At 39.0% G+C, this 27,647-nt stretch overlaps 3 protein-coding genes across 7 annotated transcripts in view; all 3 read left to right on the top strand.

Moving 5' to 3' along the window:
• LOC108886941 (zinc-alpha-2-glycoprotein) overlaps positions 1 to 6,326 on the top strand; it is a 71,842-nt gene extending 65,516 nt beyond the window's left edge. Inside the window, exons 8-10 of the mRNA XM_051068610.1 lie at positions 4,593 to 4,700; positions 4,959 to 4,976; positions 5,112 to 6,326. Coding sequence (XP_050924567.1) covers positions 4,593 to 4,700; positions 4,959 to 4,976; positions 5,112 to 5,149 — 164 coding nt within the window. The 3' untranslated portion in view covers positions 5,150 to 6,326. The remainder of the gene's footprint in view (positions 1 to 4,592; positions 4,701 to 4,958; positions 4,977 to 5,111) is intronic.
• The window catches only part of LOC108886937 (major histocompatibility complex class I-related gene protein), a 36,941-nt gene extending 20,751 nt beyond the window's left edge, over positions 1 to 16,190 (top strand). Inside the window, exons 1-7 of one of the 5 annotated variants that reach the window (XM_018682082.2) lie at positions 8,811 to 8,966; positions 9,183 to 9,452; positions 11,141 to 11,419; positions 12,267 to 12,569; positions 13,228 to 13,329; positions 13,545 to 13,562; positions 13,725 to 14,960. In XM_018682082.2, coding sequence (XP_018537598.1) covers positions 8,918 to 8,966; positions 9,183 to 9,452; positions 11,141 to 11,419; positions 12,267 to 12,569; positions 13,228 to 13,329; positions 13,545 to 13,562; positions 13,725 to 13,828 — 1,125 coding nt within the window. In that variant the 5' untranslated portion in view covers positions 8,811 to 8,917 and the 3' untranslated portion in view covers positions 13,829 to 14,960. Of the gene's footprint in view, positions 1 to 4,379; positions 4,463 to 8,809; positions 8,967 to 9,182; positions 9,453 to 11,140; positions 11,420 to 12,266; positions 12,588 to 13,227; positions 13,330 to 13,544; positions 13,563 to 13,724; positions 14,961 to 16,005 lie in introns of those variants that run through there. The other 4 variants (XM_018682081.2, XM_051068671.1, XM_051068667.1 and 1 more) reach the window with 4 other exon arrangements.
• LOC127138973 (major histocompatibility complex class I-related gene protein) lies at positions 3 to 22,709 on the top strand. Its single transcript, XM_051068759.1, has 4 exons — positions 3 to 170; positions 377 to 646; positions 21,557 to 21,835; positions 22,375 to 22,709. The coding sequence occupies exons 1-4, from the start codon at positions 122 to 124 to the stop codon at positions 22,707 to 22,709; spliced, it is 933 nt and encodes a 310-aa protein (XP_050924716.1). The 5' UTR covers positions 3 to 121.
• The last annotated feature ends 4,938 nt before the right edge of the window (positions 22,710 to 27,647 follow it).

The raw sequence follows: 27,647 nt of genomic DNA, 5'->3' as shown, positions 1-27,647 counted from the left end.
GATACACAGTTCATTTCCAACGAGCTCCACCTTTTTCCATCCACTTGGAGAAAAGACACGGGACAGACGACAACAACTGAATCAGCTCGGTCCTTTACCTGTACGTCTTCATCAAAACAAGATGAAAACATTATTATTGTTGCTTCTTCTCTGTCACGTTTCATCACCAGGTAAGATTCACATTTCGAATATTATCTTCACACTCTACTCAGCTCTACATTTTAATCCTGTGTCACACTGCTGCGTGATTTAGTTTCATTTTCACTTCGTCTTGATAAGACTCTGAGTTTTTACTGAATCCTACTGAATAAATCATATTTATGATGAGTGTTATGGTGAAGTGGTATTTATACTGAACACCTTGTTTGTTCCACAGTCAAACACTCCCTGAAGTTTTTCATCGCTGCATCTTCTGGAATCCCAAACGTCCCAGAGGTAATGGCCTCTGCTCTGGTCGATGATGTTCATGCGGGTTACTGCGACACCAACACACAGATAGCAGACGTAAAACTGGACTGGGTGAAAAACTATTTTGATAAGAACCCCGAGGACCGGGAGTGGTTCGTTGCAGAGTGTTTTGTGAATCTGCCTAGATTCTTCAAAGTCACGATTTCTTTGTTGATGCAGGTCCTCAACCAGAGAGAAGGTACAGTATGAGATATGTCATATTTAGCTTTTTACTGTTCAACCGTTCTGCATCTTAGCAAAGTGACCCTCTACAGTATGGAGGCGCAAAAGTGACACAGGAAATAAACAGAAATTACCTTGATTTTTAAAAATGATTTATTAAAATGTCTTTTTTCTACTATTTATAATAGTACTACTATATAGTACTATATATAATTTATAATTCCTCCCACAGTCCGATGACCTAACTCTAGATTGGCCGTAGGTGTGAATGTGAGTGAGATTGGTTGTTTGTCCAGCTAGGATAGGCTCCAGCCCCCCGTGACCCTTAATGGATAAGCGGTATAGATAATGGATGGATGATATATTTAAAATATTCAGCTTTTTGTGAAAATTCTTTCCCATTCAAATGAATAGGTGGAATGTTGAAATCCTTGAAAACTTTATCTCCTTTTAAAACTTTCTAGTTCAGCAAACTTTCAGCTAGAAACTTAAATTAAGCTTTAAACAAGTCCCAATAATTTCAGCTATTATTCTATCATTCTGATTTTTGATCTCTTGTATAGTTTTTTAATGACAGCAGTTATATTTATATTTCATCCTCATTTCATGAGGTTTTCTGAGTTTATAATGGGTGTGTATTGCGCTGGCTAGAGTGGGTGATGTCTACACGGTGACATCATCCACCAACCATTCTATCACTCACTCTGTAGAGTGGAGCATGTGTAGACTGTGTAGACTCTAGCTTTCAGCCCCTTAACTTTTCCTCAAATTTTTGTGCTTCACCTCTTCTCCTGCCCACACCTTTCACGTCTCACACACAATTTATACCTCAAATTGTAGATATTTTTGTGCTCTGTCACACAGTGTGACTCCCTAAGCCATAGGATTTACGGTTTTTGAGGTAGCAGTCTCTGATCACCAAGAGGAGCCCTCAGCTGCTCCATTGATCTCCATATAGCTCTCTACAGGTATTATCCAAACCAGGCCAGTTTTTAAACTGCCATCCTGTGGTCATTTTATACTTTATCTACACAAATGACACAAATGACACATGTCTGTGGTAAAGTCTCCTGGAACTGGTAGCCACCAGATTTTATCAATAGATGTTGCGATTTTTGAATTGATATGAGGAGTTCAAGAGGTGCACAGAGCTAAATCTGACTCTGAAGAGAACAGTTACAGTTACCATAGTAACCTGTGAGTGCAGTTGGACTCAAACAGGTGACTGTGATCAGCTGATCTCTGATGTCTGTGCTGTTTATCAAACTCAGACTCACTTTTCTGTCAAAATCCTGCTACAAACTGTCTCCACAGCACATAGAAGACACATGGATTCCTCTTAATCAAACCCTCAGCAGCTGATTTTACCTTTAAACTGTTTCTACCTCATCTACATTTTAACTTCCAAATTTTGATTCTCCATTTAGCTGTTTTTTTTCCTATTCTGCTTCTGACCCCTTTTCAGGTTGTAACTACTCCTTCATAGTTTCTGCTACAGAAACCATTCAATTATCAAAATGTTCGGGACACTTTTGCTTTTATTTGACTTTTCTAAAAATATTTTAGCTCTCATTCGAATGGAAGCTTCAACTATTGTTTTCATGAGGGGGAAATCCCAGGGAGAGAGACATGAGACTGGCTGGGTGTAGCAGGGAGAACATGGTTAAGTAATGCACACAAGACACAGGGAAAATACTCTGACAACAAACACAGGGCAGCCAAGTGCATTACCACTGGGTAAGTGGAACAATCTGGTGACAAGTGACAGGAAAGCCAAGGCTGATATACTGAGAGCTGATGACTTGATGTGGAGCATCTGAGCCAGGCAGTCAGTACTGAGCCATGCCCCTGCAGAGAAACACACACACACACACAAACACACACACAAGCACAGACAGATATGGGGGAGAGACACTGGGAAACAGAACAGAAACAGAAAATAGACAGGGAAGAAACACAGGGGAAACCCGAGTGAGAGGAGGGGCCATGACGAGTACATTAGTTTGAGATTAATCGTTCGGCCTGGAAAGTTGGAAAGGTTTTAAGATTTGATTCTTTTATTTATTTTGGTGAAAATCCAGTAGAACCAGACGTCCAGAGCCAAGAAAGTAAAAACCCAAGTTGTAATAAAGCATTGTTTTCCTTATCATGTTAGTTTGTAATCAGATTAGTACAAACAACATGACACAGTAAGTCTTTAGGTTTCAGGTCTCTGGAGTTGTAGCTTCCCTCTTTGTCCAGTTGGTAATACAACAGTAGTTATATAACGACTATGATTCTGTGAATTCCTGAGTAACTGCCAGATATTCTGGTCACTCAGACCTGAGACTTTTGATTCATTCAGCATCTTAAACCCTAAGCCATGGACCAATCCAGACAGGTGTGACTTTGTATATGTAACAGTTTGATGTGCACAGAACACAAGAAGACAAAGTGTCTTGGTGTACTGCCAGTGGCAATAATCCAGGAATGTACAGAACAATAAATACCTTTCTAACTTTTAAACAGTAAAACAGAAATTGTGTTTCATCACTCACATTACAGTCTCTGTCTCTGTCTGTCTCTGTCTCAGGTGTTCACATTTTACAAATGACAGAGGGCTGTGAATGGGATGAAGAGACTGGAGAGGTTAATGGTATTCTGCAGTATGGTTATAATGGAGAAGATTTCATATCACTGGACCTGAAGACACTGACATGGATCGCTCTGAAACCAGAGGCTGTCGCCATCAAACTGGCATGGGATTCCGAAGAAGCAACAATAAAAAGATATGCAAATTTCTTGACTCAGCTTTGTCCTGACTGGCTGAAGAACAGTATCGACTATAGGAATACCTCTCTGCTGAGAACAGGTAGATTCACATGATGATGTAGTTTCACAGACATAATATTCATGCAGACTAGTGAGACTGAATTAGCATTGTGTTAGCACTCCAGTCAGTGGGTCTTTGGTGGTTGTGTAGCAAAGGGGTTATTATGTTGTCCTGTCATATGTTTTTAAGGTGAATGTCTGGGTCTGTACATGAAGTGCTTTTACCTGAAAGAAAAGTTAGTTACATGTTGTGAGCCTCATCTGTTGAGTCTTTAGTTCACTTACAGTAAGTATATACATACAGAACATACAGATGGATGAAATGTTGAAGGAAAACCTGAATTATTAACAAGTGAAGAAACACACAGTTAAGCTGTTAACATCTGATCAGACTCTGTGGCATAAAAACTCTGAACATACCCAGCTGATTCTGATTTTTATCAGACTGGAAATAGGAAAAGTTCTACATGACATTGAAAGAGTTTTCATTGTTGGGACACAGATGGCAGGAGGGTCAGTCTCAACGACTGCTCAACTGGCAGGTGTTTCAATAGGAACAGAGACTAAAGTGTCATCTGCATTTAGATCTGTGGAAAACATCAGTGAGAAGGAACTTTAATTCTTTCAGTCTAGTTTCTGTCATGAAGTCTATTCTCCATCATTTAGTATGTGTCCTCTTCTCTTCTCTTTCTCTCTCTCTCTCTCTCTCTCTCTCCAGATCTTCCCTCAGTGTCTCTCCTCCAGAAGACTCCCTCTTCTCCAGTCAGCTGCCACGCTACAGGTTTCTACCCTGACAGAGCCATGATGTTCTGGACGAAAGATGGAGAGGAGCTTCATGAGGACGTGGACCGAGGAGAGATCCTCCCCAACCATGATGGAACCTTCCAGATGAGTGTTGACCTGAACATTTCATCAGTCTCACCTGAAGACTGGAGGAGGTACGACTGTGTGTTTCAGCTCTCTGGTGTGAAGGAGGACATCATCACCAAACTGGACAAAGCAGAGATCAGGACCAACAGGGGTAAGACTGAGATCAGATCAGGTGGTGATTGAAAATACACACCTGTTTGTTTGTCTAATAAAGTAGATCAAACATGTCCTTCTCCATCCAGTGGCAGAGACAGAGTGTGAATGTTGTGTTTTGGTTCCAGTTCCTCCCTCAGAGTTTCCTGCTGCTGCTGTCATTGGAGTTGTTGTAGGACTGCTGCTCCTGCTGCTCTGCATCTCTGGACTCTTCATCTGGAGAAGGAACAATAATGGTGAGGAACAACAATGTTTTCACTCTTTATAAAGACATGATTTCTCCACTGATGGATTTAACATGCAGGTTTTATGGAGTGTATTTGTTAAGAGTTGTTCCTCTACCTTTATATTTGAAGCAGAAATCTGTGAAATTTATGAAGAACGTCTTCAAAACATGTAAAAGTATTTTCTATGTGAACTTTCATAAAGTCAAGAAGATTTTATTTTATTTATTCTTGAACCTTAACTACTGTAACCTCTCATCTGTATTTCAGGCTTCAGACCTGCAAACAGTAAGTTTCCCTGTTCAATGTGTGTGTGGTATCATTTGTTTGTGAACATTAACACTCAGTCATTCATGTTCAGTCCTGTTCATATCATGTCTCTTTATGTCAAATGAAACTGTTTCTCTTTGTTTCTCTCTGTAGCTTCAGACTCTTCACCTCCAGATGCAGCCTCTAACTGATCACAGTGAGTCCTGCATCATGTCAACTACACTGAGCAGATATACAGTAAATGAAAGGAAGTTTTTTGGCCTCATGAATGTAGTATCTCTGGAACACCTCAAAGGACTTCCTTTAAATTCAGAAGAAACATTCATTTGCACTCAGAGATGAATTGATTAGCATTTGGTGGTCAAAGGTCAAAGGTCAAGGTCATGTTAACCTCACAAAACATGTTTTTGGCTCCTTGAATGTGATATCTCAAGATCACCTTGATGAAATTTTTTTTGCCCAAATGTTCACTTGGACTCAAGGTGTTAATTCTAGTTTGGACCAGTTCACTCCAACATTAACTATAAACTCTCTCAACTTGTCCATTTGTATATTTGTCATAACAGTTTACCAAAGAAGATTAGATGAGGAAAGTGAATTCTAATTCAATTACTCTGGCATTAATTCACAGTGTAAATATCCCTGTATTGTGGTTGAATGTGTCAGTAATAATGTCAATTCTCCTGATGGTGCTGTGGCCCAAATGTAGTAATAATTTAATTTCATTTTAAATAATTTAGAAATGATCTCTGATCTGTGAATTCGACCAAGGCATTTTCATTCTTCTTTTTTTGGCACAGAGGCATCATGTTGTCCGTTCGTCCTTCTATTGATCCATTTGTCCCATTATCTTGAATTCTGTATCTCATGAATGTATTCAGAGAATGTCTTGATGGTCAAAGGTCAAAGGTCACTGTGACCCCATAGACCATGTTTTTGGCCACACTAACTAACTGCTATAGAACCAGTAGTAGAAGCATATAACCTCCAGGCAGTATTTCTAGTTTTTTATACGAATGTTGTTTGATAATGAATTACACCAGTCAGGTTTTAATGTGTAGTCTTTAACCCAGAACATTCAATAATGTGGATGATCAGAAGACTAAAGAAAAAATATTTCAGTGTTTATTTGTATACTGTATGTTGCTATGTATTACACTGATTTCAATGTGTCTATCTAACTGTGAATACAGGACATTTTAGATTGTGCAGGCCCAGCCTGTATGTAACAGAGTCAGATATTCTACTTTGAAGTTTGTTTTAAAGGGTGTGAAGGCCTTTAAATGTCTAAGTGGAAATATATTGTGTTATAAACATTTCAAAAAATATTCATTCATTAAAGATATCAGAGAAATGTCTTTGAAATAACTCATAGTTGTGATTTTTGTTTCACCATTTTTCATCAGACTTTCTTTTAAAAGCATGAAAACCAGCATCCTAATGAAGTGGTATCACAGGAGTGTTAGGAACAAGGGAAGGGACAGAAAGCAAGTTTCAGACGGGTTAGAAGAAGATATGTTGAAGTCTATGATTAATGTTGAACTGAGTCATTATACCAGAGACTGAGCCACAGGTACATCAACCACTGAATGATATGAATTTACTAGAGCAGGAGAGAGCTGAGAAAAGAACTGATTAATTCATACCAGCATTTTCATTTCATGTGAGAGAGCAGTGCTCATGTGGGTCTTGTTAGATCACCAAGGTAATCCCTGTACACTTGGTCTGGAACCAGCTCTCTGTCCAATGAGTCTGAGCCTTCAGCTATGGAGGAAAAAACCCCCGTTTCTGAAGCTATTTAAGCTGGTGTTGACCCAGCCTGCTTCCACTAGTGCTGCACTTGACCAAGTAGCCTCTCGAGCACAGACACCCAGGTTCTCTTCTTCTTCTTAATGGTTCTCCTCTTATGGATCTGAACACCTGTTATGGTGCTAAGATAGATTTTAGTGGCTTTGTGAGCCCCAAGGGTCTGTTATTTTTACTGGCTGAAGCAACCTTTAAGAACCTGTAGAATATTGTACACACTGTAGCCTATGATTTTACTGGCACAGTAGAACAGAAAGTCAATATCCACAACTTAACTTTAACTGCAGATTAGATATTTGTTAGTTTTAGTAATGGCAAAGCAAACAGCTCAAAAATTAGATTAGAACAATAACACCAATCAATCAAAATGATCACTCAATCTCAATCTCAATCAAATCACTCACTGAACCTGTTTGGGATCTGAGGCTGGTTAATTTGGAGTTGAATCTTTTGGAGAAGGGGGGGTGAGGGGGGGGGGGGGGGGTGACCTGAGAAGAGAAGAGAGTCTCTTGACTCTGTCAAAAGTCCCTAGGGCTCTTCAAGTTTCAGTTCCTTCTTGGCCAGGCGAGTCCAAGACCTGCAAAGTTGATTTATCCTCCCCTGCCGGCTGGCAAAGCTGAATCTTGTAGTCTCCTCCGTTTTATGGTTTTCAGCAGTAGGATCTTCGCAGTCTCTTCCTCTGGATGACAGAGGAACTCCCAGAGTCTGTCTCTCTTGGTGTTTCTTGGTCTCCGATGGTGATGATCCACCGTTGAATAATGAAGACCCTCCTTTTATATCATTTTAGGCTGCTCTCTCTCTTTCCCTCACACACCATCCTGCGTCCGGTGTGTATGTTCAGATGACATCTTTGAAATATACGAGTTCATACTGTCTGGTGCCAGTTAGAGCTACACAGGTGTACAGGATTGTTTGACCTTGACAGAGGTATATGCTCCTTTATAGTTACTGTATGTTCCTAGTACATTTCATGTGTGGTAACCTCCACCTGAAATGACTGCAGTGAACAGACATGTGTTTCCATGTATGTCACTCTCAGTTTTTCAGTTTTCTACTTCATTCATTGTTGCAGTTTCTTTCTAAATGTCCTATGAGTTCTCACAGCAAAGAGTTACAGGACTCATCCCTGAAGGCTTCTGATAGTGTTGGCCTTGTATTGTTGGCACTTCTCCTTAGTATCACAAAAACTTTATGAGTAAAACTACTGCATTTACAGTTCTTCTCTCCTCATTTTAGGCAGTGGCAGCTGTAACTCTGAAGTTGTTAGAAGGCACCTTTAACAGAGCTACTGGTTTGCTGTTGTCTTCCTACCTCCAGCTCTGCTGAGTTGATACTGATATTGATCTTCTCATCTAACTCCTCTGTGTGAATTAAACTCATATTGCTGCAGCAACAATCACAGGTGAATATCTGGACTTAAGAAAAAGCCAAACATTTAAAAAGTGGAGACCACCATCACTGCTCATCTACTAACAATAGTTAAATAAATAAAATAATCATAGCTGACAGTATTCAACTCAAGTCATTTATTCATCCACTGTTTCTGTCTTATGTATCATCCTTAAGGTATTAACATGAGAATATAATGGAATGGAAATAAACAAAAACCAGGCAGAAATGCACAACAATGCAGAGATAACAAAATAAATGGTATAATGTAACTAAATATAATAAACAATATGTAAAAACTTACATGTTCCAGAGATAATTTCATCCATTTTGACACCTCACGCTGATTATTTTAAAAGACAATAAAAGAAAAAGAGACAAAACATTAAAGAGAGACTGTAATAAAGACAAAAACATGAGAAAAAAATCATCAAATTCAAACTAGTTATTGAAAAATATAATATAACAATATTGTGAGATTGTAATTTTCTGTCTGTTTTATTTTTCAGTAAAACTTTTTTCAGTGTTAACTTTTACAATTCAAATGCCAGTGTTTCCTTTTTCTCTTCAGATTTTATTTTTAGTGACAACATTTTAATGTCACTGTTCTTGCTCCATCTTGCTGCCAACACCCGCCTGTTCTCGATACACAGTTCATTTCCAACGAGCTCCACCTTTTTCCATCCACTTAGAAAAAAGCACTGGACAGAAATCAACAACTGAATCAGCTCGGTCCTTTACCTGTACGTCTTCATCAAAACAAGATGAAAACATTATTATTGTTGCTTCTTCTCTGTCACGTTTCATCACCAGGTAAGATTCACATTTTAAATTATTTAACTCTTTACTTCACTTTTTATGTGGCTCTGCATTTTAATCCTGTGTCACACTGCTGCATGATTTAGTTTCATTTTCACTTCGTTTTGATAAGACTCTGAGTTTTAACTGAATCCTACTGAATAAATCATATTTATGATGAGTGTTATGGTGATGTGTGTATTTATACTGAACACCTTGTTTGTCCCACAGTCGAACACTCCGGAAAGTTTGTTATCACTGCAACGTCTGGATTCCCAAACGTCCCAGAGTTTATGACTTCTCTTGTGGTCGATGATGTAGCTGCGGTTTACTGTGACACCAACACACCGGTACCAGACGTAAAACAGGACTGGTTGAAAAACCTTTATGATAACAACCCCGAGGACCTGGAGTGGTTCGCTACACAGTGTTCAGAGGTTCTGCCTACATACTTGAAAGTCACGATTTCTTTGTTGATGCAGGTCCTCAACCAGAGTGAAGGTACAGTATGAGATATGTCATATTTAGCTTTTTACTGTTCAACCGTTCTGCATCTTAGCAAAGTGACCCTCTACAGCACATGTGTCAAACTCAAGGCCCGTGGGCCACATCTGGCCCGTGAATGAATTATCTTTGGCCCGCATGACAAAATCTATTTACTATTAGAGCTGGCCCGCCGGCATATTGCACGCACCACCATAATACTACAAGTCCCATAATGCCCCACTCGTTCATCAGCAGTCTTATGGTATCACACACCGCTTGTGTCAATTTTCAACTATCCTTCTCCCCAAAAAATGGCTCAGACTAGTGAACATCACAGAGCAGCAAACGGTGCTTTGACGCATTTTCAGTTTTTAATGCAGTTTCATTTTTACATTTTTTTCTCTTCCTACTACAGGACATTTGATTTTTCTTTGAAGTAAATTACTTTTGGCTGTTTGCCTGTAGAAAATGTTTTCACTTGAAATTACTCTGGAAAAACTGCAGATAGAGCCATAAGAAATTAATGAAACTTTTTATTTTTATTTCGTTTTATTTTTATTTATTTATTATTTATTGTTTTTATTTCATAATTATATTGTTTTATAGGCAATAATCTATAGGCCTTCTAAGTTCCAGGTTCAATATGTGCAAAAAGGTTGTTTCAATAAGTTTTCAATAAACGTTGAACCCACCCGGCCCTTGACTCGCATCAATTTTTTAATTTTGGCCCACTGCGTATTTGAGTTTGACACCCCTGCTCTACAGTATGGAGGCACAAAAGTGACACAGGAAATAAACAGAAATTACGTTGATTTTTAAAAATGATTTATTAAAATGTCTTTTTTCTACTATTTATACATTTTAAAATATTCAGCTTTCCCATTCAAATGAATGGATGGAATGTTCACACCTTTCTAGTTCAGCAAACTTTCAGCTAGAAACTTAGATTAAGCTTTAAACAAGTCCCAATAATTTCAGCTATTATTCTATCATTCAGATTTTTGATCTCTTGTATAGTTTTTGAATGACAGCAGTTTATATTTCATCCTCATTTCATGAGATTTTCTGAGTTAATAATGGGTGTGTATTGTGTTGAGTGGGTGATAGAGTGGGTGAAGTCACTGCATAGACTGAGTAGACTCTAGCTTTCACCCCTCGACTTTTCCTCAAATTTTTGTGCTTCAGCTCTCCTCCTGCCCACATCTTTCACATCTCACACACAGTTTGTACCTCAAATTGTAGATAATTTTGTGCAGTGTGACTCCCTAAGACATAGGATTTACGGTTTTTGAGGTAGAAGCCTCTGATCACCAAGAGGAGCCCTCAACTGCTTCATTCATGTCCATATTAGCTCTCCTCAGACATTATCCAAACCAGGCCAGTTTTTAAACTGCCATACTGTGGTCATTTTTCACTTTAACTACACAAATGACACCAGATTTTATCGATGGGATTACACGTCCCTTATTACTGTCTTTTAATCCACACCAATTGGTAGCAGAAGTTTTCCTGTGTAATACAGGAATACTGTCAGAGTTTGGCACAGGGCTGACCAAACCCCACAGAGAACATGGTTAAGTAATGCACACAAGACACAGGGAAAATACTCTGACAACAACCACAGGGCAGCCAAGTTGTAATAAACCATTGTTTTCCTTATCATGTTAGTTTGTAACAGTCTCTGTTGTCTGTCTGTGTCTCAGGTGTTCACATTTTACAACAGATAAATGGCTGTGAATGGGATGAAGAGACTGGAGAGGTTAATGGTATTTTGCTGTTTGGTTATGATGGAGAAGATTTCATATCACTGGACCTGAAGACACTGACATGGATCGCTCTGAAACCAGAGGCTGACATCATCAAACAGAGATGGGATGCTGACAAAGCAACAATAAAAAACTATGAGAATCATGTAACTCAGCTTTGTCCTGACTGGCTGAAGAAGGGTATGGACTATAGGAAGAGCTCTCTTCTGAGAACAGGTAGAATCACATGATGATGTAGTTTCACAAACATAATATTCATGCAGACTAGTGAGACTGAATTAGCATTGTGTTAGCACTCCAGTCAGTGGGTCTTGGTGGTTGTGTAGCAAAGGGGTTATTATGTTGTCCTGTCATATGTTTTTAAGGTGAATGTCTGGGTCTGTACATGAAGTGCTTTTACCTGAATAGTTAGTTACATGTTGTGAGGCTCATCTGTTGAGTCTTTAGTTCACTTACAGTAAGTATATACATACAGAACATACAGATGGATGAAATGTTGAAGGAAAACCTGAATTATTAACAAGTGAAGAAACACACAGTTAAGCTGTTAACATCTGATCAGTCTCTGTGGCATAAAAACTCTGAACATACCCAGCTGATTCTGATTTTTATCAGACTGGAAATAGCAAAAGTTCTACATGACTTTGAAAGAGGGTTCACTGTTGAGGTGTTTGTACCCAATAGGATCTTAACACTTGCAGGGAGGCAATGTAGTTAGAAGAAGAGAAGAACCTTATTTGTCCACATCAGTGTTTTAGTTTAAAGCACAGCTGAGTCTCAGTGCAGCCTCACACAGCTGTTAGCATGGCTGCAGACTCTTAGTCCTGTTTTTACTTGCTCATTTGTTTTGCTCATGTTTCCACACCTTGTGTTGTTGCTAGAGCTCATGTTCAGACTCACTGTGAATGAAACTGATGTTTTTTTTTTTTGTAAATGTATAGAGTATGTCTCTAATGTTTTCTCTCTTTTCTCCTTCACTCTGTTCCCTCTACCTCCACCCTCTCTATCCCTCTTTATCCCACCTTCTCTCCCTCTCCTTCTCTCTCTCTCTGTCTCTCTCCAGCCCTTCCCTCAGTGTCTCTCCTCCAGAAGACTCCCTCCTCTCCAGTCAGCTGCCACGCTACAGGTTTCTACCCTGACAGAGCCATGATGTTCTGGAGGAAAGATGGAGAGGAGCTTCATGAGGACGTGGACCGAGGAGAGATCCTCCCCAACCATGATGGAACCTTCCAGATGAGAGCTGACCTGAACATTTCATCAGTCTCACCTGAAGACTGGAGGAGGTACGACTGTGTGTTTCAGCTCTCTGGTGCAACAAGGGACATCATCACCAAACTGGACAAAGCAGGGATCAGGACCAACAGGGGTAACACTGAGATCAGAGGTTGGTGAATGTGACTTTAGGTCTGTGGTTTGTTCTGTATGTTAGATTTTGTTCTCCAGTTCAGCTGGAAATTAATCTTCAACAAAAATATCAATTCATTTTAATAACTGAATGAATAATGCAGTTGAAATACACATTCTTCAACCTGGGATCAGTGGTCAGATAATTTGAGCACAACAAGATTAATATGACGTCCTTTTTGTTTGTGCTGACTGTACTCAGAATAACACAGAATATAGTCTGTATTCAAACCTGCAACATATGATTTTATTATGTTGTATCTATTTTGTTAAACTGAAGACAACTTTAATGTAATTTTTTTAATCCACTAGTTTTCCTAGCTTTGTTTCTTTAGATTTAACTGTTTACATGTTTGTTTTCTTGTCTTTTGTTATTTCTTTATGTATTTATTTGGTGTTTTTCTTTCTAGACCAACTTTTTCTATATTTCTTCAGACATTCACACCAGAGTTAATAATTACATTGAATTAACTCAACTCTTCAGTCTTAGTCCACAGTAACAAGCCAACACATATACAGCTGATTAAAGTGAAGGATGAACTTCTGTTCTGCTTCATCTGTATCAGAATTAATATTTTGTTTTGTGTTGGTTTTTGTTTTTGGTGTTTTTTGTTCAACAGTGAAGCCCACCAACACGACCGTCCTCATTATTGTTGCTGTGGTTGTTGTTGCTCTCGTCCTCATCGCTGTCACTGGATTTGTGATTTACAGAAAGAGAAAAGGTGAGAGAGAAAATGGAAAGATTATCTACCTCACTGACAGTTTCTGTCCTTTGATTTTAGTCTCTGAGTTAATTAATTTATCTACATAATAAAACTGAATGGTAGAATGGATTTAAGTTTTAGTTGAAGTGTGTAGAAGAGTGGATCATGTTCACTGGATGTTTTTTCATTTACAACTGTAAGTGAAATGATATTTTCTCTTCCTCTGATTTTAGACAAACACCCTCCATCTTGTGAGTAAAACTTAATTTATTCTGTTTCAGATGACATGACACACTTTCTGCTGTCTGATTAAAATTATTTTAAATTATTGCTCAGATGAACTTTTTCAGAACTGTTTCAGAAGTGTTTCTAAAAGTTCACTGCAGATCAACAGTGTGTTTCTGATCTTACAGCTCCTGAAAACAGCACTGAGCTCTCTGCCAAACTGGATCCAGAACTGAGACTGTCAGACACCCTCAGTGAGTCACCTCATATAAACCAGACCCCATATGACTGAAGAGGACCTGCAGGAAGGTGTAGCTGACACAGTGGTGGTTCAGTGGTGGTGTAGAGTCTACATGGAGGAGTCATCAGAGGGAACCTTTACCTGTAAGATCAGCCCAGAGTCAGTGTTGGTGTCTGGAAAAGACTGATTTTGAAAACAGGTACTACTGGTTTGGGCCTTTCCACCCAGCAGACATGCAGCTTTATCTGAGAGTTCCTTCCTTTTTCCAGATGTTGTCTCTTGATTTCCACATTTCCCTTTAACTGCTGTTTCTTAATGACATTTCAGACGATGTCAATTTCAAGCTGGAAGTGTTTTGATACCTTTGTATCAGTTAGCTTTGGCTAATCAGGCCACACAACTTTTTTTTTTTTTTTTTTTGTCTTACACGATGTCACCAATGTCAGATTAATAACAGTGTCATACATTCTTGGTCTCGTCTGGACTGGGAGACTGACAACACTCCAATCATTGTTCATGTCCTCGCATTTCACACTGTCCAGAGGTTGTTTTACAAGTAATGTCCACATCTCTAAACACATCAAGATCTTGATCATTTTTGAATGATATTTTATGGTTTTAGAAGAACTCCATGAACTACAGGGTTCTGTAAACATGGAGATACTGAAAGCAGTTTTCACAATCACTTCTTGTGATGAATTATTCAAACCATGTAACACAGGACGAGTGACACAATGCATCAAGAGTTTATCATAACAGAGGGGTTGCTAACTGGTGGTGATAGGTAACACAGTGATGGTGGTTGTATTACTGAGCAGGTATTCACATGAAGCTGCCTGTTAAGACAGGTGGGACAGCCAGAACACTTTAACCTAAGCAGATATAAAGAACATATATTCCAGCCACAAAGTGTCCGTTCTTTGCTTCATTGAGAGCTGGATTTAAAAGCAGCTTAATTCAGGTCAGTGTTAGAGGACGGTGTCACCTGTCAGAGGACCCAGTAGATTTACACAGCCTGATACTCATCAGGGCCTAATGACAGCTCAAACATCATTTACAGTGACATGAGAGCATCTACATTTTACTGTGAATTTATAATCATAAATGAAAGTCAAAATCAAATGTATTGTTCTTTATTTTGATTCTGGTGTTTCACTTTTTAATAAAGTCCAATTTTTTTAAAGTTTGGTTCTTTTAGTAAATCCACCTGCCTATCTGTGACCGTAACTGCAGAAATATTATTCGACCATTCAATATTCTAACAGAGGAACCAGAGGGTCCTTAGCCAATTAGGGAAAAAGAAATATGTGTAAAATTAATCATTTTATGAGTGAGTCAGCCTACAGAATCAAGACTGAACACACTCGGCTAATATTACAGATAGTTCTCGTGAAGTGCACACTGCCCAGGCTGTGCTTCTCTCTCTCTTTCTTTCTTTTACTGTCTCTTACTGCAGGGTTCTGTCTCCGGAGCTGTAGAGTCTCCTGCTGCTCCCATGATCCAGCTCAACCGACGATGTTACGACAGTTAAGCATTTATTAGTGTTAGTAATAGAGTTATTGCTATTAATGTTTCACTGTTCTGTCATTATTATTCCTTTAACTATAATAATAATAATGTTATTATTATTACTACTACTTACATTTTGACTTAGACTGTGTATCTGCAATGTTGTCTTTCTCCTACCCCATTCCCCCACCCCACCCTCTTTCTGTCTAAACCCAACCGGTCGAGGCAGATGGCCGCCCACCCTGAGTCTGGTTCTGCTCGAGGTTTCTGCCTCTTAAAAGGAAGTTTTTCCTTGCCACAGTCATCTACTGCTCATGGTGGGATCTGTTGGGTCTTTCTCTGTGAATTCAATAAGATAAAATGGTCTAGACCGGCTCTATATGTACAGTGCCTCAAGATAACTTCTCTTGTGAATTGGCGCTATATAAATAAAACTGACTTGACTTGACTTGTGGAATAAGAATAAGCCAACCACAATAGTCTGATTAAAACTGGCCGACTTTACTGCAGTTTGTACAGAATACAAACAGGAGTTCAATTCAGAATAGCGAGAAAAGAAAATATAGCAATAATGATAGTAGTGATAATTAAAGTATTAATTGCAAATGAAATGTGTAATGAAAATACACACCTGTTTGTTTGTCTAATAAAGTGGATCAAACATGTCCTTCTCCATCCAGTGGCAGAGACAGAGTGTGAATGATGTGTTTTGGTTCCAGTTCCTCCCTCAGAGTTTCCTGCTGCTGCTGTCATTGGAGTTGTTGTAGGACTGCTGCTCCTGCTGCTCTGCATCTCTGGACTCTTCATCTGGAGAAGGAACAACAATGTTTTCACTCTTTATAAAGACATGATTTCTCCACTGATGGATTTAACATGCAGGTTCAGCTGATGTTCAGTAGCTTTTCTGTCAAAGGAACACAGTAGAAGTCCTCAACAGATGGAGTGTTTTTTAATTGAATTTTAAGTCATGTGTCTGTGGATGTTATAATTCTTATGAAAAATAAAAATTTCTATGCTTATTTGTATACTGTATGTTGCTATGTATTACACTGATTTCATTGTGTCTATCTACCTGTGAATACAGGACATTTTAGATTGTTACAACCATACATACACATGGATCTGAACACTTATGGTTATGGTTATGGTTTTACTGGCTGAAGCAACCTTTAAGAACCTGTAGAATATTGTACACACTAAAGCCTATGATTTTACTGGCACAGTAGAACAGAAAGTCAATATCCACAACTTAACTTTAACTGCAGATATTTATTAAACTTAGTTTTAGCAATGGCAAAGCAAACAGCTCAAAAATTAGATTAGAACAATAAGAGAGAGAGAGAGAGAGAGAGAGAGAGAGGCGGCCTTGCCACGGCTCATCTTCCTCTTTTCTGGCCAGACCTGAGAAGAGAAGAGAGTCTTGACTCCATCCAAAGTCCCAGAGGCTCTTCTCCAAGTTTCAGTTCCTTCTTGGCCAGGCGAGCCCAGGACCTGCAAAGTTGATTTATCCTCCCCTGCCGGCTGGCAAAGCTGAATCTTGTAGTCTCCTCCGTTTTATGGTTTTCAGCAGTAGGATCTTCGCAGTCTCTTCCTCTGGATGACAGAGGAACTCCCAGAGTCTGTCTCTCTTGGCGTTTGTCCGAGGAGGGGTCTCCGATGGTGATGATCCACCGTTGAACAACAAAGACCTGAAAAACTGCCTTGAGTTTCTCCTTTTATATAATTTTAGGCTGCTCTCTCTCTCTCTCTCTCTCTCTCTCCCCCTCACACACCATCCTGCGTCCAGTGTGTGTGTTCTTATGACATCTTTGATGCATTCGACACCTGTGCCGGCCTTAGACCTTAGAGCAGAGTCCGTTTGGCTTTCTGTTCTCTGCCTGTGTTTGTTAGGGTTAGGGTTTGGTAACTCCAACAATTTCACAGCAACCATCACCCCATTTCATCACTGATTACTTATAACATAGCATAACACCTTAGGTTGCTTATTTTATGTTACCCTTAATAAACAGCCTTTTCATTAAGCTGTTACTGTGCTGACCTCCCTTCTTTGTTGTGCTCTCCAACAAGCTGGGCAGAACAAGATCTTTCCAAAGTTGACAAATCACCCAGCTCATGTATCGTCTTTCTATTTTGTATCACGTTCATTCCATACATAGATATTCTTTACACATTTAATTTTATGATTATCAATACAACATTATTTTATCCATGATAAATGTCATGTAATGACTCACTTCTCTTTTTGACCTCTGCAGGCCTTCAGGGACTTTCCAATACACGCATGTCTCAACTTGTTTTCCCCTTAACATTCGTCACAAGTCGTTGTGACCTAAAAGGTCTTATTCATTACAAATCATACAGCTTAATGATTATCTTTCAGCAAAGCACTCTAAAAAGGATTGTGCATCTTACTTTCACAGGGAGAATTTAGCATTAGTGCACTTTCTTTGGCAGCGAGGGCGCTCAGATTTCAACCCTTCTCGACAGTCTGAAGGAAAATGAGGTAGACCGCATTTTGTCACACCTGCTGAACAAGTTTCATCACCTTTACAGTCTGTGTGCACTCTGTATACTATGTCCTAATTGTGTATTTTTAGGAGAAATTCTGTTTTTTTCTCCACTGAAATCAGCCTTAGTAAACTGTATAAACAGATGGATGGAAAGAATGTGTCACATTTTACTGATGGATATGGAAATGACAGGAAGATGCAGGACAAAGAATAGTGGGCAGCAAGTGCTGCGTTGTCAGCAGGATTACACAAGAACTACTGAACCAGTTTTCACCAAACTTGTTGGGAGGAATGAGAATTTTTTTTTTAATCACTTTCCTCAACATTGCGAGATCAAGCATTTTTCTACATTTCTACATTTTTCTATACACAATTTCTCAGGAAAAGTCTGAACCATGATGTAAACAATCACACATATTTATGGTGTTGAGATATACGAGTTCATACTGTCTGGTGCCAGTTAGAGCTACACAGGTGTACAGGATTGTTTGACCTTGACAGAGGTATATGCTCCTTTATAGTTACTGTATGTTCCTAGTACATTTCATGTGTGGTAACCTCCACCTGAAATGACTGCAGTGAACAGACATGTGTTTCCATGTATGTCACTCTCAGTTTTTCAGTTTTCTACTTCATTCATTGTTGCAGTTTCTTTCTAAATGTCCTATGAGTTCTCACAGCAAAGAGTTACAGGACTCATCCCTGAAGGCTTCTGATAGTGTTGGCCTTGTATTGTTGGCACTTCTCCTTAGTATCACAAAAACTTTATGAGTAAAACTACTGCATTTACAGTTCTTCTCTCCTCATTTTAGGCAGTGGACACGAAAAAAAGAAATGAGACAGAATTGGAAAAGACCCAAGGATTATTAAACCTGATCTAAACTGCAGTTGTCCCAGATCCAAGCTCCATGTCACAGTCCAGCACATTATATCACAACACAGACTATGTGAGTTGTCAAAATTTCATCCATTTTGACACCTCACATTGATGATTATTTTAAAAGGCAATCAAAGAAAAAGAGACAAAACATTAAAGAGAAACTGTGGTAAAGACAAAATCATAAAGATCACGGTATTCAAACTAGTTACTGAAAAAATACTGACATTGTAAAAAAAACTGAAATCTGCAGATCATCATTGAAAAACACATCACTATGCAAAATATATAATAAAGTAAAATAACAATATTGTGAGATTGTAATTTTGTGTAAATCTGTGTTTTATTTTTCAGTAAAACTTTTTTCAATGTTAACTTTTACAATACAAATGCCAATGTTTCCTTTTTCACTTCAGATTTTATTTGTAGTGTCAGCATTTTAATTTCTGTTCTTGCTCCATATGCATCTTGCTGCCAACACCCGCCTGTTCTCGATACACAGTTCATTTCCAACGAGCTCCACCTTTTTCCATCCACTTGGAGAAAAGACACTGGACAGAAAACAACAACTGAATCAGCTCGGTCCTTTACCTGTACGTCTTCATCAAAACAAGATGAAAACATTATTATTGTTGCTTCTTTTCTGTCACGTTTCATCACCAGGTAAGATTCACATTTTAAATTATTTAACTCTTTACTTCACTTTCCCTTTGGCATTTCAGAATCAGACTTTATTGCCAAGTAAGTTTGCACATACAAGGAATTTGTCTTGGTATATCGGTGCTAAAGAACAGTGATAGAAGGTAGATTACTGCGTCACACTGCTGTAAGATTAAAAGTATTCATTTTTATTTTGACTTGATAAGACTCTGAGTTTTAACTGAATCCTACTGAATAAATCATATTTATGATGAGTGTTATGGTGAAGTGGTATTTATACTGAACACCTTGTTTGTCCCACAGTCAAACACTCCGCGACGTTTTTCATCGCTGCATCTTCTGGAATCCCAAACGTCCCAGAGTTTATGGCCACTGGTCAGGTCGATGGCGTTCATGGGGGTTACTGCGACATCAACGCAAAGAGAATAGAACTAAAACTGGACTGGGCGAACAACTTTTTTGATAAAAACCCCGATGTCCTGGAGCGGCTCACTGCAGAGTGTTCGGACTTTCTGCCTAAGTTATTCAAAGTCACGATTTCTGGTTTGACGCTCGTCCTCAACCAGAGAGAAGGTACAGTATGAGATATGTGATATTTAGCTTTTTACCGTTCTGCATCTTAGCAAAGTGACCCTCTACAGTGTGGAGGCGCAAAAGTGACACCTGAAATAAACAGAAATTACCTTGGATTTTAAAAACGATTTATTAAAATGTACTTTTTTCCTGCTATTTTTACATTTTAAAATATTCAGCTTTCCCATTCAAATGAATGGATGGAATGTTCAAATTCTTTCAAACTTTTCTAGTTCAGCAAACTTTCAGCTAGAAACTTCATCTAAGCTTTAAACAAGTCCCAATAATTTTAGCTATTATTCTATCATTCTGCTTTTTTGATCTCTTGTACAGTTTTTGAATGACAGCAGTTTATATTTCATATGAGATTTTCTGAGTTTATAATCGGTGTGTATTGCTTGATTGTATTGTTTTCATTTTTTTTACATTGTTTACATTTAGCTGTTTTTTCCAGTATTTTCTGCTATTTTAAGCATTGCTTCAGCAATTCCTTTTGCCTTTTCCTTTGCTTTTCTCCTGCATTTCAACAATTTCAGCCATTTTCAGCATTGTTTCAGCAATCCATTCAACTATCAACATTCACATACATTCTCCACAGGAAATGCATTTTCTAGTTTTAAAATGTATTTATTTATTTACACGTCCCTTATTACTTTCTTTTAATCCACACCAATTGGTAGCAGAAGTGACTTGAGGGTCCATGTACAAAGTGTAACTGATTGATTTCATTGTATTTATGAAGTTATACAGTATATAAAGTTCACCTGCCAAGCTAAACAGTGTTTAAATAGTTTTGAAGTTAGTTAACAAGCAGCTGTATGTTAACTTAACTAACTTAACTAACACCTGTACTGACTTGTGGACTGAGCCTACATAGGCAGGTCCTTTGTTCAGCTCTCTGTTCTCCACCCTGCTGCAGCAGCACCTTAGTGGAGCTTGTTGCTTTTCATTCATTTATTCATGTTTCAACAAACCTGTCTGTGATGAACTTGGACCCTGGTGTCTCAACCAGCTCCAACAACTTTGACACTCAGAATTGCGACACTTTCCAATATGCCCCTGCACGGAAACAAAGACACACACACACACAAGCATAGACTTGGTCGACCTGGAAAGTTGGAAAGGTGCTAAGATTTGATTCATTTATTTTGGTGAGAATCCAGTAGAACCAGATGTCCAGAGCCATGAAAGTAAAAACCCAAGGTGTAATAAAGCATTATTTTATCATGTTAGGTTGTAATCAGATTAGTACAAACAACATGACACAGTAAGTCTTTAGGTTTCAGGTCTCTGGAGTTGTAGCTTCCCTCTTTGTCCAGTTGGTAATACAACAGTAGTTATATAACGACTATGATTCTGTGAATTCCTGAGTAACTGCCAGATATTCTGGTCACTCAGACCTGAGACTTTTGATTCATTCAGCATCTTAAACCCTAAGCCATGGACCAATCCAGATAGGTGTGACTTTGTATATGTAACAGTTTGATGTGCACAGAACACAAGAAGACAAAGTGTCTTGGTGTACTGCCAGTGGCAATAATCCAGGAATGTACAGAACAATAAATACCTTTCTAACTTTTAAACAGTAAAACAGAAATTGGGTTTCATCACTCACATTACAGTCTCTGTCTCTGTCTGTCTCTGTCTCAGGTGTTCACATTTTACAGATGATAACTGGATGTGAGTGGGATGAAGAGACTGGAGAGGATAATGGTATTTTGCTGTTTGGTTATAATGGAGAAGACTTCCTGTCACTGGACCTGAAGACACTGACATGGGTCGCTCTGAAACCAGAGGCTGTCATCATCAAACTGGCATGGGATGCTGACAAACCAGCAATAAAATATTATGAGAATCTTTTAACTCAGCTTTGTCCTGAGTGGCTGAAGAAGAGTATGGAATATGGGCGGAGCTCTCTGCTGAGAACAGGTAGAGAACACAACAATATTCATGCAGAATAGTGAGACTGAATTACCATTGTGTTCTGTGGGCTTGGTGGTTGTGTAGCAAAGGGGTTATTATGTTGTCCTGTCATATGTTTTGGAGTGCTTTTATCTAAATAGTTAGTTACATGTTGTGAGCCTCATCTGTTGAGTTTTTAGTTCAAGAGTTTTCATTGTTGAGGTGTTTGTACCCAATGTAAGGCAATGTAGTTAGAAGAAGAGAGGAACCTTATTTGTCCACATCAGTGTTTTAGTTTAAAGCACAGCTGAGTCTCAGTGCAGCCTCACAGAGCTGTTAGCATGGCTGCAGACTCTTAGTCCTGTTTTTACTTGCTCATTTGTTTTGCTCATGTTTCCACACCTTGTGTTGTTGATAGAGCTCATGTTGAGACTCACTGTGAATGAAACTGATGTTTTTCAGTAAACAGAGTATGTTTTTAATTGCTTCTTTCTCTCTTTATCTCTATCCCCTTCACTCTGTTCCCTCCACCTCCACCCTTTCTGTCCCACCTTCTCTCCCTCCAGATCGTCCCTCAGTGTCTCTCCTCCAGAAGACTCCCTCCTCTCCAGTCAGCTGCCACGCTACAGGTTTCTACCCTGACAGAGCCATGATGTTCTGGAGGAAAGATGGAGAGGAGCTTGATGAGGACGTGGACCGAGGAGAGATCCTCCCCAACCATGATGGAACCTTCCAGATGAGAGCTGACCTGAACATTTCATCAGTCTCACCTGAAGACTGGAGGAGGTACGACTGTGTGTTTCAGCTCTCTGGTGTGAAGGAGGACATCATCACCAAACTGGACAAAGCAGGGATCAGGACCAACAGGGGTAAGACTGAGATCAGAGGTGATGGAGAATGAAAACCAGAGGCCTTTACTATGAAACAGGATTTGAGGTTAGCTAGGTAGCTTCAGGTTTAACCCTGTATACAGGGATATATCACCATGGTAACTTGCACCAATCAGCCACAACATTAAAAGCACCTGCCTAATATTGTGTACTGTATGAATCCAGCCGTCCACATGATGGCATGAGAAAATGTGATTCATCCCACCTTCTTCCGTTGCTTTATGGTCCAGTTCTGACACTGATGTTCCCATTGTGAGCGCATTTTGTGGTGGACAGGGTTCAGCATGGGCCCTCTGACTGAATACACAGCGAGCTGTGATGCACTGTGTGTTCTGACAGCTTTCTGTCATTAAGGTTTTCAGTTCATTTGTGCTTCAGTAGTTCTTCTGTGGGATCAGACCACACAAGCCAGCCCTCACATGCATCACTGAGCCTTGGACCCTGTCACTGGTTCAGACCTGACCTGCTCCAGAGCAGGTTATAAGATATAAAAGTATAAAAGTATAAAAGTATATATTTATTTTTTATTTGACACTGTTTGACACCACAGAGGTTGTAGCTGAAAGAATAAGGTATGGTGTGTATGACTAAAAAAGTCATACACACCATTAGAATACATCTAGACAACACATTATACAAATGTGATTGAATATACAAATGTAATTATAGTTAGATCTATTCATGTTCTAATGATGGAGCAGTGATATTATAGGCCTATTAGCTCACACACTCACACAGCTGTCCTTCCTGCATTTGGCAGCTGCAGCTGTGTTGCTTTTAGTCTGGATTATGTGTTTAACTTCTTTGTATTTTCTAATATTACAGTAAAAGAATTTGTTGTCAGTTCAAATGTAGAAAAGATGTTGACTTGTGTTTTGGTTCCAGTTCCTCCCTCAGAGTTTCCTGCTGCTGCTGTCATTGGAGTTGTTGTAGGACTGCTGCTCCTGCTGCTCTGCATCTCTGGACTCTTCATCTGGAGAAGGAACAATAATGGTGAGGAACAACAATGTTTTCACTCTTTATAAAGACATGATTTCTCCACTGATGGATTTAACATTTAACACTCCTCTATCTTTATATTTGAAGTATTTTTTCAGTATTCTTGAACATTAACTACTGTAACCTCTCATCTGTATTTCAGGCCTCAGACCTGCAAACAGTAAGTTTCCCCTGTTCAATGTGTGTGTGGTATCATTTGTTTGTGAACATTAACACTCAGTCATTCATGTTCAGTCCTGTTCATATCATGTTTCTTTATGTCAAATGAAACTGTTTCTCTTTGTTTCTCTCTGTAGCTTCAGACTCCTCCAGATGCAGCCTCTAACTGATCACAGTGAGTCCTGCATCATATCAACTACACTGAGCAGATATACAGTAAATGACATGAACTCAGTTATAATGTTCTGGTGTAATATTTTCATCATATAAGAACTCTTTCTTATTTACTTACTTTACATGGTAATGCTGTTAGGAATTCAAGGATACATGTGTTGTTATGGAACCTTTTAGCTCTGAGGCTTTACTGTATCACAATTTTATTTATTTATTTTTATTTTTATTTTTTTTTGGAATAGTAACACACAAGATCCACTACAAGATTAGATGAAGAAGGTGAATTCTAATGAAGTCAGTGTGGCATTAATTCACAGTGTAAATATCCTTGTATTGTTGTTGAATGACACCAGTCAGACATTTAACCAACAATATTAAACTGTGATTTAAACACTTCTTGTTGTATTTGTATGAAGAATGACTGCAATATGTTTAATGTTCTGTTTTAAAGCAAATACAAGCAAATACATTTGTAACATACTATTGGATAAATACATTGGTTTAACTATGTTTAAAGTCCCTTCAGACAAAAATGTTTTTTACTTTGTTTATAACTTCACTCAGATATTTGCTCTTGACTGTGCAGAGTGACGTATGTTCAGAGTTTGATATTAAAAGGCTGTTTTCACATCGATCTGATGAAGGGGGAAAGTTTCTCTGTGCTCACTGAAGACCATGATTTTGTCACATCACAACTGGTTTGGAGCCAATCATGGTCCAGTGTTCAGTTTCCAGGAGTGTGATGTTGGAACTTAAAGCTTCCTGTGCTCAGACACTGAGAATTAACTTTTCATTGAAGCAGGAGAAATCCTGTGTCCACCAGCTGAAAATACAACATTCACATACTCGTAGATCTAGGTCTCATAGGTCTAGATTTTTCAATGACAAAGACAGAATACATGAAAATTAAGAACTCATAATGAGCTAACTGATGTTTTGTGGAAAAAAGTATCATGAAAATCACAACAAGCTGACACATCATGATAGTATTAGATCTAATCCTTATGTAAAGAAACCACCAGAGTCCTCACTGGGGAGGAAATGTTCAGATGATGGTAGATGATATTCTGCCATCTGGACTCTATGCAGAATTTTAATAATAAAGAATTTATCCTTTACACAGACTCAGACAAATGCAAATGTTCTTTAAAGGTGTTTAGACTCTTCACAGCACAGACTGAAGGTGTACAGAACAGTTTGCTGAACCATGTCACCAGGGGCTGAGTAAAAACGTATGGCCTGGATTAAACACACCAGCTAGATGTTTATTTGAGTAACTTTGCCCTGGAGAGGAACATAAACCTGAAACTGGTTGACAGAAATCCCTCCTCTGTTGAGAGGAGAGCTGTCAGTCTGTTTTCTCTCCTTCAGTATTTGGTGATCTGCTCCTTTAAGGACGCACCTCTCCTACGTCACACGCACACACCTCTGGCAGGATGTTGGCGGGTTTTTTAAATCAACATGGCGCATTCACTACAAACACACCTGAGGAGGAGGTCCCGACCGGATTCACTCCACCAGTCAACCCCAGAGAAACACCGTCAGTCCCGGGAACCTGCTGCTGCTGAACCGGCGACCAGGAACGGAGGTAACCCCGGAGTCTCCGGGAGGTCTCACTCTGATTCTTTTTAGAAAAACTTATTTTGAGCAGAGAACTTTCTTTGTACGGACAGTCTGGAATAAGGACTGAGAGAGTGACTCTGCGGTTTGTGTTGAGAGGGAAACTGTGGTTTGAAGAGTTTTGTGTTTTATCGCTTGTTGCGTTGCTTAATTGCTCTTTGCTGGTTGTCCAATGCGTTAGAGGCTCTGCTGACTCCGGTTATATGATTATAAGTTGTATCTCTTGTCAGAGACTCTGACTGAGACTCGATCATATTGTCAACGAAGGCTTCAAGTATTTCACAACATTGTATTTTCCCTTTTAGATGATGGCTGTGAAATTCAACACATCAGGATTAACTGTAATAATAAATCTGGGATTCTTTCATTCTTCATCTTGCACCATCATAAAGTCAAGATTAACATACTAAACTGGTGAACATGTTAACCATTATACTTGCTAAACATTAGCGTAACTAGTCTTTCATACTGAGTGGTTTTCATGTGTTTGTTTTTAATGTCAGATTATGAGGAGTTCACACACACACACACAGTGTTTATTGTGCTTATTAAAAAGGAAGAGTAATGTTTCAGTAACTTTCCACTAGAGGGCAGCAGCACCTGTAAACTCAGATTCTGAAGTGAAACACTGCCACAACCTTTTCTAACCTTCTAACCTTTTTGACACCTGTTTACAAGTGGAAGATATGATGTGACCTTGATGCCAGAGAGGCTTATGAACACAGTGCTGGCTGTTTAAAAATTCCCTGACTGACAGGGGAATTTTTCTTAATAAATGTTTGTTGGTTTTTTCCCCATTCCTGGTTTTATATTTTTTACCCACAATGTAATGTATGTAATATAATGTCAGCCACAGCTTTGAAGTTGTTAGAAAGCGCCTTTAACAGAACGAGTGGTTTGCTGTTTTCTCCCTACTTCCAGTTTTCATGCTAAGCTAAATTTATCTGGTCACTAACCCTGCTGGGTGTTGATATTAACTTTCTCATCCAACTTCTTTGTGGATATCGAATGCTCAAGTAAAATGTAGTTATTTAAAACTGATGCTACATTGACAGATTTTAAATTTTCTGTGGCAGTAAGCTTTGATTCAGAAGAAACTGACATTTCTGGATGCTCTGACTCTTTCAGTCAGCAGGTGGACAGTTAGTGTGAGTTCATTAAGTTTCAGATTTTCATTGTTGGAACAGAAAGATTGCTGTCTAAATATCAGCGCTGTGTTTGACTGATTTGGTGTCAACCATGAAATCTGGTGAGTCCTTCTACCCTGGCTGTACTGAGTTTCTTTAGTGGTGGTGTAGTTACTGTCTCGGATTATATACAGACTGTGTTATTATGTGGTACTGCGATAAGATTAATGTATGGGTCTGTACATGGAGTGATTTACCTGAAAGAAACTCCTCCCATGCTCCAAATATGTCTTCAACCACTCAGGACAAATATGAGCAGAAGTTCTCGTGCCATATTATTCTCGCCTTTTCAGCATCCCATTTCAGTTTGGTGATGACAGCCTGTGGTTTCAGAGCGATCCATGTCTCTGTCTTCAGGTCCAGTGATAGGAAATCTTCTCCATCATAACCATATTGCATGAAACCATAACCTCTCCAGTGTCTTCATCCCATTCATCATTTGAAAAATGTGCACACCTGAGACAGAGAGACAACAGAGACCAGGTTTTTGTTTTCCAAAGTCATTATTACAAAATGAAAATCATTTTCATTTTGTTTTGATGAAGACGTTTGGGTAAAGGACCAAGCTACTTCCTCACCGGACCAGAAGTGTTCACGCCAATGTCACTCAAGTCTCTGAGGGGGGTGGGAGTTAAAGGACTTTAGTGTTTGATGAACTGAAATTCCTAACTCTGTCGCTCATTTCACAGTATGTGCCTACAACAGTACAAACAGTCTGGTGAGGAGAGGATGGGAGGGGGATTTAGGGTAAAATATTTTGGTTTGGTTCTGACGTAGCGGCTCTCCATAGACTTGTGCTCCTAACATTCC

This window comes from Lates calcarifer, linkage group LG3 (genome assembly GCF_001640805.2).
Source record: "Lates calcarifer isolate ASB-BC8 linkage group LG3, TLL_Latcal_v3, whole genome shotgun sequence".
In the NCBI taxonomy this organism is placed as follows: Eukaryota; Metazoa; Chordata; class Actinopteri; family Centropomidae; genus Lates; species Lates calcarifer.
Note: the sequence above shows the minus strand (reverse complement) of the source record. Positions and strands in the feature narration are given on the sequence as shown.

Coding starts and splice junctions, on each gene's coding strand:
- LOC127138973 (XM_051068759.1), top strand. CDS start 122: ATGAAAACATTATTATTGTTGCTTCTTCTCTGTCACGTTTCATCACCA. Junction 171..376: donor CTGTCACGTTTCATCACCAG/GTAAGATTCACA, acceptor TTTGTTCCACAG/TCAAACACTCCCTGAAGTTT. Junction 21,836..22,374: donor GAGCTCTCTGCTGAGAACAG/GTAGAGAACACA, acceptor CTCTCCCTCCAG/ATCGTCCCTCAGTGTCTCTC.